This window comes from Phaseolus vulgaris, chromosome 9 (genome assembly GCF_051622355.1).
Source record: "Phaseolus vulgaris cultivar YP4 chromosome 9, ASM5162235v1, whole genome shotgun sequence".
Taxonomy (NCBI): domain Eukaryota; kingdom Viridiplantae; phylum Streptophyta; class Magnoliopsida; order Fabales; family Fabaceae; genus Phaseolus; species Phaseolus vulgaris.
The window spans coordinates 37,997,144-38,009,910 of NC_143506.1; the positions used below are offsets into that span (position 1 = coordinate 37,997,144).

The following is a 12,767-nucleotide window of genomic DNA, read 5'->3' on the forward strand; positions in this document are numbered from 1 at the left end:
GACGGTATCTTTGATGAGATCCATGACCAAACCTTAATCTGTGTTAGAGAGAAAATTTCAGTGTGATCAACTAATTAATGACGTATATGCTGAGATAATATTTTGTCACTCAGATAATATTTTTTACTGCATAGAAGATGATCTGATCTTCAACTAATTAATGACGTATATGCTGAGAGAAGTATAATTAATGAGGAATAAAGAATGAATTATTAGTGACAAAACTATAGCAAACTGAGAGGGTGCATTACTCTATAAATAGGCATAAAGAGTTGGGTATTCTCCATCAAATCCCACAACCAAATCAAATCAACAAAACAAAAGAGAAGTAGCCACTGAGAATGTCTTCCAAAATCCAAGTGAAACCCATTTTTCGGGAATACATTATTGAGTCAGATCTCCTAAAAGGTTTCCCAGTGGAAATCATCAGCCCTAGAATCCCAGAATTCCACTTCCTTTTGGCCTTTGCCTCGGAGGACTACGTGGAGGATCCAAACACCAAGAAGAAAGTAGGGAAGGGAAACTTTCGTGCAACTTGGGACGTGATAAAGTTCGATCCCCAAAGTATCAGAATCCTAAAGTCAAATTATGAGCGTGTGAAGGTGGTAATAAGCATTGGAGGTCGTGGCAGCGATTTTCCATTCAATCCTCAAGACAAAGAAATATGGATTGACAATGCGCAGAAATCACTGAAATCCATTATCACAGAGCAGTACAAGAGTCCTTTTGAAACTTTGATTGATGGCATTGATATCAACTATGAGCACATCGAATCCAATGACTTTGCTTACTGCATAGGCAAAGTCATAGACTACCTCCAAACCTACATCAGTGGACTCGTGGTCTCCATTGCTCCATCACACCCTGTCCTTTCCCACTACCAGAACTTGTTCAAGGCTAACCCAGACCGTGTCGACTGGGTCAACTACCAGTACTACAAAGAGAAAGTCTCCACCACACTAGAATTTGTGAACCTCCACAAAACCCTAATAGACACCTTCACTGTTCAGAAGCTCTTGGCAGGGTTCAGCACTAATCCAAAGGACAAGGATAACATATCACTGGAGGTGTTTGTTGAGGGTTCCCTACAACTCATCTCATCTGCTTCACTCTCTGGAATATTTGTTTTAGATGCTCAGTCCTCCCTCTACTATGAGCCCGCTCACTACCCTGAGGAAAAGGCACAGAAAGTCCTCACTGGATCCAATTAGGTCACCATATTACCATGCTATGCTCTTTCTTTTCCATGCATGTACTATACATCTCACGGGTCACACTCACATGCTATCAGTAACTATGTAGTCATACATACATACATATGCATGCATGCATGCATTATGTATCTATGTCTATGCCTGCTTGTTATGTATAGTCCATGTGCTACTACTTAAATAAGACCCTTGCCCCTTACCTTCTTGCGTGCTCTTTCTTTCTCTTTCTCTTTCTCTGTGTGTGCCTTTTGTATCCAATCCTTCTCAATAAGATCTGCACCTCTTTCATTTTATCATTTTTTTTTCTTTTTATTTTCCCACTTATCTGCTATTTTTACCTTTCTTTGCACTTATTCAGTTTTCATTACATATCCATATACTTAATAAATAATTACTGAGATATTATTGACTAATGATGCTAGCTAGTAAGTAATATTTAGGAAACAAATTACTGGTTTTATCAAATTCAAACACCAAGCACACAGCTGATACATGTGCCATTATAGTTGGAACAGACTCAATTGCACACCAAAAAGATGAATCGACAAAATGTTAGTGTCAGCCAAATGGTTAATTGTAAGCACGATGGAATCACAAGTGTCAACTTATTACCATCTAATTTCAAGTACAAAATACGTCGATTCACTAACTAAATCATTCGGGTTCTTAGATATGCTTGCTAATCGGGTAGAGAGTTTGATAAGGTAGTGTTCAATTAAAACACTTTTAATTCAATACATTATTTTATTAATTTTCCCTAAAGAGATTTTAATTAGTCTTGTAACATCCTATATTTTCCGATATCTAATAATCATAGTTTGTATGAAATATTAAAATAAATATATAAACATAATACAAATATATCTAAAATTTCATTGTTATAATGTTTCAAATTATCTCTATCTACATAAGACTTGAAACATTTACATAAAATTTAAAACAAAATTTCAAAAGAAAAATAAACATTTTTCATCATCTATCTTCTCACCGAGAAACTTTATCACCTGTAACATCATCTGCTCCTGTGTACAATACACGATCATCACAGATTAAAGAAAAACAACCACAAAACACAACAAAGGGTAAGCTAGGTATTTTTAAAACTTATAACACAAATATAACTTTAAACATCCACATAAATCCATCCTTTCTCATGCATTTCACATAACCATCAAGTGTCTATCAACAATTTCAATATTCATCTTTCTCATGTCAGACTTCTACTGACTCATAACACATAGACACTTGACTCTACTTCCGAAAGACTCGTGTATTGAAATTAGCATCCAGAGACCTGCACCTGTCATACTACTGCTGTGAAACCCACAGTCATGCACATAATTATCTCAATATCTCATCATCTTCATGTGACAGGGTAAATCCATTTGATCTGCTTTGATCAGTTCTTTCAAACCTCAGACTCAGCCAAATGGACCTCATTCAACTTTCACCAACTGAATAACTTCATCTATGTGATTCCATTATATCAGTAGAGTCAAGATCATCTCATTCACAAGACACTCACAAATCAATACACCCTAATAACAATCTCAACACGGTATTTTCTTTCCTGAAAATACTGTGTCTTGATTATAATTCATATTTTGAACCTCAAAATATCCAACATCAAACAATCAAATCATACCAATGTTTAGAATTTCCAAAATACACAAGAATTCATTGACTAATTATATAAATGTCTAATTAAAGAGATTTTCAATTAACTATACATGAAATAAAAGTTTACATACTTTATAAGAAAAACTATATAGAAATAAATCAATCAATCTTTTAAAAGCAAATAAAAATTAGTTTAATATTTTTATTTATTTATTATTATTTTTAGACTTTAGCTTGAGCTAGAATTCGCTAGCTTGAGCTAAAATCCACCAAAGAGCACCCAAAATTTTTAGCTTGAGCTAAAATTCGCTAACTTGGGCTAAAATCCTCCAGAGAGCACCCAGAATTTTAGCTTGAGCTAAAATTCTTCAGAGAGTATCCAGAATTTGTGCTTGAGCTAAAATTCGCTAGCTTGAGCTAAAATCCTCTAAAGAGTACCCAAAATCTTTTAGCTTGAGTTAGAACTTGCTAGCTTGAGCGAAATCTGCAGAAAAATTCTGCATAACTTAATATACTTATTAGATTATAAATCAATATCTCATTCAATTCATAAATTATAAATCTACACATTACATTGACAGTTACTGTTCAGTGTGATACAATCACTCTCATTGAATCATTGAGTTATTATGTCCATCTATACATATATATGATTTCTGATTCCGAAACCATTTAAATCAAACAACCAATTCTCAATCACAACACTTTCAATTTCAATTAAACTAAAATCTACTGAAAACAAGAAATCTTGCAACAAAATTTGGAATTGGTGACCACGTCACACTCACATTCAAATCTTCTAACCTAGGGTTCTATTGAAGATTTTAAACTAGTTTCCCTTACCTGGACTTTAGCAGATGCTCACTAAGAGTTTCAAACCCACCAAAAGCTTAAGGATACCCTAACCTACACCACAGTCTTGATCACAAATCCAACTATATCACTAAGACCCTGAGCTAACAAAGACTAATTTTGAAGATAAAAACCTCACATGCAAACTTAAACTAAAAGGCAACCTAACCAGATCAAAACTAACTCAAAGGAAAAGGAGTCAAGAAATAACTTACTCTATCTAATATTTTGATCGGACAATCTTGTAGAGTTCACTGCCAGGAGTCCAATGGTAGACTCCGATCATTGATCTGATGAGCGAGGAGGTCAAAATTTTAGAGAGAAGGTAGAGGAAAGGAGAAGCGAACAAAAATGAACTTACTTTATGAAAGATTCTAATCGGGCAATCTTGTAGATCTCGCTGCTAGGAGTCTAATGGTGGACTCCGATCGTCAAACAAATGAGCGAGGAGGTCAGGATCTTAGAGAGAAGGGAGAAGAAAGGAAAATGAAACTGCTAGAGATGGTGGTTCTTTTAAAATGAAACCTGAATAACTAATTTTCTATTTATATAGCTTTTTCATTTTAATAATAAAATATTCAGGTGTCATTTTAATTGTACCATTTCTACTCTAAGACTATTTTTCTCGATCCTTACAAGTCTTAGAATAAATAGATATCTTTTTTAAATATATATATATATATATATATATATATATATATATTATTTAGAGTCAACTAGACATGAAGGTGTTGGCTCGTTGGGACTACTGCTAGCAAAGTAGCCAAACTGCTTAAAAGTGGAGAAGTGAAGGATGTGTGAACCTTTTTTCTATTTATAGAAGTTTTTGGCTTTTTTTTTCATGCCATTGATTTTTGGCTTATTGAATGGGGGAGGGTACTTTTTTTTTATAGGAAAATACTTTTCATGAATACCTTTAAGTGTATAATTATACTTATGTTCTTTTTTCTCTGTTTTAAAGTTTCTATAGGAAAGCTTTTTGTTGGGGTGGCAAATCTATTATTTTTTTCTACACAGGTTTTTGTTAGATTTGATAGGTGATGAGAATCAAAAAGATGTTATCAATTGAAGAAATGGACAAGGGTCAAAGCATTTAAAGTTCTTCTTATTAGTCTTTGTAAAAGATGAGGCCCAAGCTCAAAGCCCAAGCCCAAGAAGGCCAAGCCCAAGAAAGCCCATGGTATGAGTTGGATAGACACTTAACCAGAAACAACACTTTAAGGAGGCTTAAGGACAAATCAATGGAGGACAATGTCATCCAAATGAAGAGTCAAACTCATATACATCATGAGTGTCATGTCCTTATCACAAACACTTGGTGGAATTGAAAGGAAAGCAAGAACAAAACAAGAACACAAATAGAAACACAATTGAAATGTGTAAACTGGAAAAATGGACAGAATTGAATCAAGAAATGAATCTACCGATTGAAATCATCAAAGGAACAAGATGCACCGAATAGAAACTTAAAACAGCACCTAGAACAAGAATAAACGGTAGAAATTGAAGAACAAGCTAAACTACCGATTGGAAATGAAAATGGAGATGAAAGAAGATGAAACTTATGTGGATGAAGACTTGAATGAGATGGAGTTGGAGATGAACACGCCACTTGGTGATGGAGCTCCAAGATGAGTGCAGAAAGCCGCCACTTGAAGCTCTCCAAAAGCTCACAAGATAAGACTATGGAAGAAGGAGAACCAAATCTCACAATTCTCTCTCAAATTGAGTAGAGTTTCTCTATATCAAATATCCAATCTGAATTTTACAAAGGCAAACACCTCTATTTATAGCCTTAGAGGTGCTGAAATGAGAAGTTAATCAAATTCAAATTTCCCTCTAAATGACACTCAAATTGGTGCCAACTAGAGCATGAGGAAAGTGTGACTTCCTTTCTAGTTTTGGCACCTCCTATATTACGCCTACACTCTCCCCCTAAGTCACATGGACAATGTGACTTTATCTAATACATTTACACCTATTTATTTAATATCCACACCTCCCACAACTATACAAAAGTAATTCAAATGATGCTCTTTTATTTAATGTTTGGCCTTGCCCCTTCATGGTTTGGACTTGGGCTTTCTTGGGCTTGGCCTTCTTGGGCTTGGGCTTTGAGCTTGGGTCTCATCTTTTGCAAAGACTAATAAAAAGAACTTTAAATGCTTTGGCCCTTGTCCATTTCTTCTATTGATAACATCTTTTTTATTCTCATCAATAGGGGAAGGTAGTGTCTATTTCTTCTTTTATTTAAGTTGAAGTATTCCTAAAATATTATTTTTTAAATTAAATTAGATACTACTTTATAAACTAAATAAATTATTGATATTTAAAGTATAATTTTTATTATTAATAAATAATTTTTATTATTATTAAATGGTTTTTAAATTAATATGACAGAAAGTTTAAAAGATTGTTATCTCTATAAGGGTTGGGATACCCTGAAGTATCCCTATATTTATTTATTATATTCTTTGTAAAAAAAATATATGACAAAACTTTGATTTTGTCTCAAGAAAATTATGAAATAGAAACCAATTTTTAAAGACGAAAATAATTAGTTGCAATAGTAACTAAATTAGAGACCATTTTAGAAACTAAAAAAAATGGTTTTTATTATTGTTAAATAGTTTCTAAATTGGTATTTAGTTAGCAACCAAGGATTTTGCTACCAAATTTAGAAACTAAATAATTGGTAGTTAAAACTTTGGTTGTTAATTAGATACCAATTTAAAAATTATTTAACAATAATAAAAATTAATTCAGAAACCAATTTTTTTTAGTTTCTAAAATAAAAGCTCTAAATCCTCTTATCTCGTTGGGCATTAACTGTCTAAAGCACTTGTTAATTATTTTTTTGTAATTTTGATTTTTTTACTTAAATTATTTTTATTTTTTATTTATTTTTAATATTATAATGTTATATATTTTAAAATTAATTTAATACTTAGACATATTTTATAAAAAAATTACTATATTTAGAAAAATATCATAAAATATGAATTAACCGAATAAATAATTTAGATTTTATTTTTATTGTATTCTTTTTTATTTTAAGTTTTATCCAATAAAAGAGAAAACAAAGAGAGAGAGAAAAAATGAGGATAGCGCTTTATATTTGTATAAGCACCCATGTGTCTTTCTTCTATTTTCTAGTGAAATAAGAGACTATGAGAAAAAGATAGTTTCCTTATCTCCTCGCAAATCCACTCAAATCACTGAATACAAATACATTGTGTCCCTCAAATCTATCGTAACTAACCTGAAACATACAGAGGATAAATAATTTAAGAGTTGTGTTTAAGATTTTCAATAATTTGAAAATTTTATTTATTTCAAAAAATTTATTAAAACAGGACATTAAATAATTTAATAGTTTGTATTAATTTAGAATTTTATTAATTTAAGAAATTTATTTATTTTAAATTTTTATTTAAATAGAACATTAAATAATTTAAAATTTATATTTATTTAAGATTTTGAATATTTTAAAAAATTTGTTTATATTTTTTTTAATCAGCGATAATAAATTAATAAAATAGAGTCTAGTCTCCAATCCATAAACATGATGTATCATATTGATTATCCTATAGAATATTCCCTCAAACAGGTATATTAAAGAATTATGGATGCACATTATGGAGTTTTATTTATGTGAAATATACGTGTTAAAATTTGTGAAATATATTCTCAAACTCTTTTTTTTTCACTTTCTACTAACTTTCACTTTAAATCCAGTCCCTTATACTGTGTTTGCTTCTTGTTTCGACTTCAAGTCGGTTGAAATAGTATCGTTAAGATCAATTACCACATTCGAAATATTGTTCTCTTTAAAGTTTTTAAGCTCCGTCACAACTTTTTCCTTAAAAGGTGCATCGGTGGGTTAAGGAAAAAATGTATATTTAAACTGTCATTGACCTCGACTCCAAGTGATGTGGGAGTATATATTGGTCGTACCGAAACAGTTTTATTGATCACGTGGGAGGGAGGATTGGCGAGCCTGTGCGAAGGATGTTTAATTCTAGTGATTTGGAGGTGATTTGGAGGGGCTGGCGTAGATGGGGCAGCAAGGAGCTTCATTTTTGGGTCATTTGTGATATAGAGAGATTTTAGAGGGTGTCATGTAAGCTTCAATGAATTTACTCACATACCCTCTCTACACAGTTACCTCCTCTAAGACACTGAGCCAATGTGACTCAAATCAATTTTGCAAGCAGTGTTTTAAGAAGGAAAATTGATTTTCTCTATTTTGTTATTCACCAAAATCAATTCTCACTCACGTTGTAATGAAGTGAGAATCGATTTTGCACTATGTTGCTACATATATTGTTGCTACATGTAATGAGAATCGATTCTCTATTATCTTGTAATGCACTAAGAATCAATTTTTGACTTGGGTTATGCTTAAAGGGAAAATCGATTCTCAGTGTTGTTGTATTCTCCACATAATTGATTTTGTATCTTTGTTGGTGAACCAAAATCGATTCTCATTTAAATTAATTTTCAAGATGATTGAATACAAGGAAGAATCGATTCTCTTCTTCTTTTGTTTGTGTAGAATAATTTTTTTTTTGTTAATTTGTTACGAAGTTTGAAATGCAATTTTAATTTTGAATATTTCAGGAATTTATATATTTCATATTTTTATTTAAATAGGACATTAAATATTCATGTTTTTTATTTATTTAAGATTTTGAATATTTTATAAATTTTATATATTTCATAATTTTATTTAAAAATGATCCGATCGGTCATCGGTAGACGATGACGTCAGCAGTAGATAACCACGTGGACCACTCGCAGGGTGACACGTGGACCAGGTGACAGAGAGATCAGGGAGGCGATCGCCCAGAACGGTGATCGGTGGTCAGTAACCAAGCGGCCACCGACAGATCAGGTGGCAGAGAAGTCAGGGGACAGATAGCCCAGAACGGTGATCGGTGGTCATACCAAGTGGCCACCGACAGATCAGTTCCCAGATGAACACCTAGGGGCAGAACGCGAGAAGCAATAGAGCACCTATCAGTCATCGGGGTTCATGGTCATCGGGGTCTCGTGTTACACGCAGTTAAACTGGGACTGAGGTTCCCAGCGAGAGCGTTACGCATGGACCTCGTATGATCATATCTCAGAGAAAGAGGAGTTGCTCACCGGTAGAGTCGTGCACGAGAGTGGACTGAGGGAGCTAGTACACCGGTCAGTGATTGGTGACTCCCTCAACCCATTACGTGCATGGCACCGCAGAGGGGAAATCGTTTACGCAGAGAGCAATGCTTGGTGAGTGTGCCTAGTCCAGCCACACCTGGCGTTCTCCTGGGAGTGTGCGATTCACCCAGATGAAAGAAACGCGTTAAGTTACTCCGCAAGGGAATAACTTAGGCGCACAAAGAGACGCACTAGAGCCCTTCAGGTGGTGGCACATGTACGGTTAGATGTGAGTTACATGCCTCCACGTGTCACCATCTGAGTGAGGCGCGGCCCAGAGAAAGGTGCACTCCGTGTCGCTAAAGGTACAGACAAACGCAGACACGCACAGACGCTCATGTTTCACTGATTCTGGTGGTACGTCTCTGCAGAAAAAGAATAACAGAATTCTGACACGCACCAGAAAAGTATAACAGAATTCTGTTAGGCACAGATGCAGAGAGAAGTATAAAAGAGAATCAGAGTGAGACTCAGAGAGAGATCTTTTTTGATCACACACATTTTTACTACACTCTTTGATTTTTGGTGGTTCTGTGACCTAACTTGAGCGTCGGAGTGCAAATGGCCGCCAGCGGCGCCGTCTGTGTTTTTTGCAGGTTGCGTCTGAAGTTCCCGGAGACGGTTCCAAGAGCGTTCTTGTAGATTGCACAGTTGCATAGACGGGGCAAGGGAAAGCAACGAAACATTCCCTCCACGCGAGAGTTAGCGGCAGGATCAAAAAACAATATTAAATATTTAAGATTTGTATTTATTTAAAATTTTGAATATTTTAAAAAATTTATACATTTCATATTATTATTTAAATGAGACGTTAAATATTTAGAATTTATATTTATTTAAGATTTTGAATATCTTATAAATTTCATATATTTTATAATTTTATTTAAATAACACATCAAATATTTAATATTTATATTTATTTTGAATTTTGTTTTTAATTATTTATTTTTATGTAATAATTTCTAACTTTTACATATATAACCCTAATGTTACTTATAACCCAAATATTATGTAACTTGTATTTTTCTAAAAAATAATTATTCAAGAATAGTTTACAACAATTTAATTAACTAAAATCTATATAAAAAAGTTTCTTTAACCACAAGAAAAACATGAAATAGAAATCAATTTTAAAGACCAAAAAATAATTAGTTGCTATAGTAACTAAATTAGAGACCATTTTAAAAACTAAAAAACAAATTGGTTTCTATTATTGTTAAATGATTTTTAAGTAGTATTTAATTAGCAAACAAGGTTTTAACTACCAACAAACATTCGCTAGGATAAGCTCGAAAATGATTATGATATCATATTACAAAATGGACTTTAAGCCTAACTCAACTCCATAAAACCGGTTCATGGGGTGAGGTTTGCACCTACTTATATACCATAAAATATTTTCATCTCTAGTCGATGTTGGATCTCCAAAGAAAATCTAAGATTATGAAGATTAAACTATTTGAAAAAATTTGGGTCAAAATTGGGTTTTGAAAAATTGAAACCAAAGTCTTAAAAAAGTTAACCCGACAGAGACAGACTTTGCTCTTACCTATTTATGTTCAAGAGATGTTTTTTGAAAAAGGAGGGTGTTAGGGTAACCTAGACTTTGCTAGTTGAAATTGGGTTTTGTAAGTTGAAACTGGGCTCTTAAAAATTGAATCTGACCATGATTCACTTTACTCTTATGTATTTCCATTGGCAAGAGAAGATCGGGAATGACATAGTTGTTGAGGTTAAAATTTTTTGTATGAAAAAAATATTTTTTAATTTTTTAATTTTTATGTGGACCCCACATGCATTTGAATGGCAAAGTAGTACGTGAATTTACTCTTTCATGCACATTTTTCATGAATATAATTACAAACTCTTTTAATAATAAAATATTATATTTAACTAGTACAAATAAATAAAATTTTAAAACAAAATGAATTATTGGTAGTTAGATGAGAGTGTAAAAATAAATTCTCATCCAGATTTAGAATAGTGGGACTCACTCTTTGCCTCTCTCCTTTCCTTGTTACATAACTTCTCATCCTCCTCCTTCACAGAGTGTTGGGTGTTTTAATACCATAAACAATAGAAAACGTATACTTCATAAACCAATAAAATAATATTTTAATTATAGTTAATTTTTTTTAGTTTTAAATATTATAATATGATGTTAAGTGTATGTTTTTTTTAAGTATGTGATGTCAAAAAAATCTTTTCCACCTTCCAATGCAAGTTTCCATTCACAAATTTGAGGAAATAAACCATGAGATCCATGTGCATTTAAATAATTTTTGAAGAATAAACATAAAGCCTAGGTGAAAGTTTAGGGTTTAGAGAGTAAAGATGAAGATTTAGGGTTTAGGGAGAGACTAGCTTCCGTTTCTTTTTCATTTAAGCTTTTCTGCAACTTTTTCTTTTTTAATGCCTTGTCTGCACAAATACGTGCATTGTGTTAATGTGATTGAAAAAGACACAAATTTAGAAAACGAAAACGATGTGAGGTAAGGTGAGTGGTGAGGGGACGTGAGAGAGGAAAAAAAAGGTGAAAGTGTGAGATGAATGTAGGAATCTGCAAGGGGAGAAAAAATAAATGTGATCGGTACCTATGACTCTGTTTGTTTCTATGGATGTATTGTTTATAAGAAAACAAGTGAAAGGATATCAATGGTTTAGATCTAGGATTTTGCAGGAAAGAGGAGGAGAAGATATACATGTGAATAGTAAATATCTTCTCCCTCCAAAATGAAGAGATGTAAAGGGAAAGTCACATCAACATGTGTTATTTTCGAATTTAGCTTCATTCATCAGCAAGGGTTTTTAATATTAAAAAATAGTATTTTTTATTTATTTATATAAGATGTGATTTATTTTCTAATTGTATAGTATATATTTAATATTTTAAGAAATTATTTGAAGTTCTCTTTTTATTTAATTTGTTGATGCATTTATATTAATATTTTTTTTATAATTATTATGTTTATCAGTTAGTAATTTATTTCATAATATTTTTTATGAAATTATTTTCTATTATTAATTACATTATATTTTTTTTAGTATTTTTATTTTATTTTTCATTACTATAGGGTTTTTAATAATAAAAAATATTATCTTTTATTTATATAAGATATGATTTATTTTCTGATTTATTTTCTAATTAATTTTCTAATTTTATAATGCATATTTAATATTTTAAGAAATTATTTGAAGTTTTTTTTATTTAATTTATTGAATAATTTTTTTTTTCTAATTATAATTTTTAAATTATATCTAATTATATTTAATATATATTTATTTTCTAATTTTAATTTTTAAATCTATGAAATATGTGAAAGTTGTTTATTTTTAAACAAAAATAACTCATTTCATTATTAAAAAGTTTTAATAGGCAAGGATAAATTTGTAAAGTAACATTTAACAATTTAAAAAAAAAAATTCACTCACAACCATCATATCACTCACAAACTTCCATAAACTTTCCTCACACATTCGGTCTAACATACTCCAATCCAAACAACTTCACTTTTTTCACACTTTCTTCTCACATCTTCACACATTCACTCCCTCAAATCCTCACACATCCACTCCTCAATCCAAACACACACTAAGTGAAAAAGCTAAATGGATTGTGGGGCGTGTAAAAAGTTAATCAAGAGGTATGGAGAGAAAATGTGAAGTGTTTTTTTTTAAAGCGTGTACTTCATGAATGGGCTAGGTCCAGAACAACAAATTTTTTTAATGTGTATTTATTAAAAAGGACTAAATAAAAATTACCATTTAAACTTTTAGTAATATGAACAATTTTATCATTTTAAGATTTTTTTATTTTTTTATTAATTTAAATTTTTTTATTTTTAACTTTTTTATGAACAAAATTTATTTATCCAGACG

General features: G+C 31.7%; 1 protein-coding gene across 1 annotated transcript; it reads left to right on the plus strand.

The window, feature by feature from the left end:
* Positions 1-289: 289 nt before the first annotated feature.
* On the plus strand, positions 290-1,507 carry LOC137822450 (chitinase 2). Its single transcript, XM_068627336.2, has one exon. It carries the CDS (start codon positions 342-344, stop codon positions 1,209-1,211), a length of 870 nt encoding a protein of 289 aa, XP_068483437.2. The 5' UTR covers positions 290-341; the 3' UTR covers positions 1,212-1,507.
* The last annotated feature ends 11,260 nt before the right edge of the window (positions 1,508-12,767 follow it).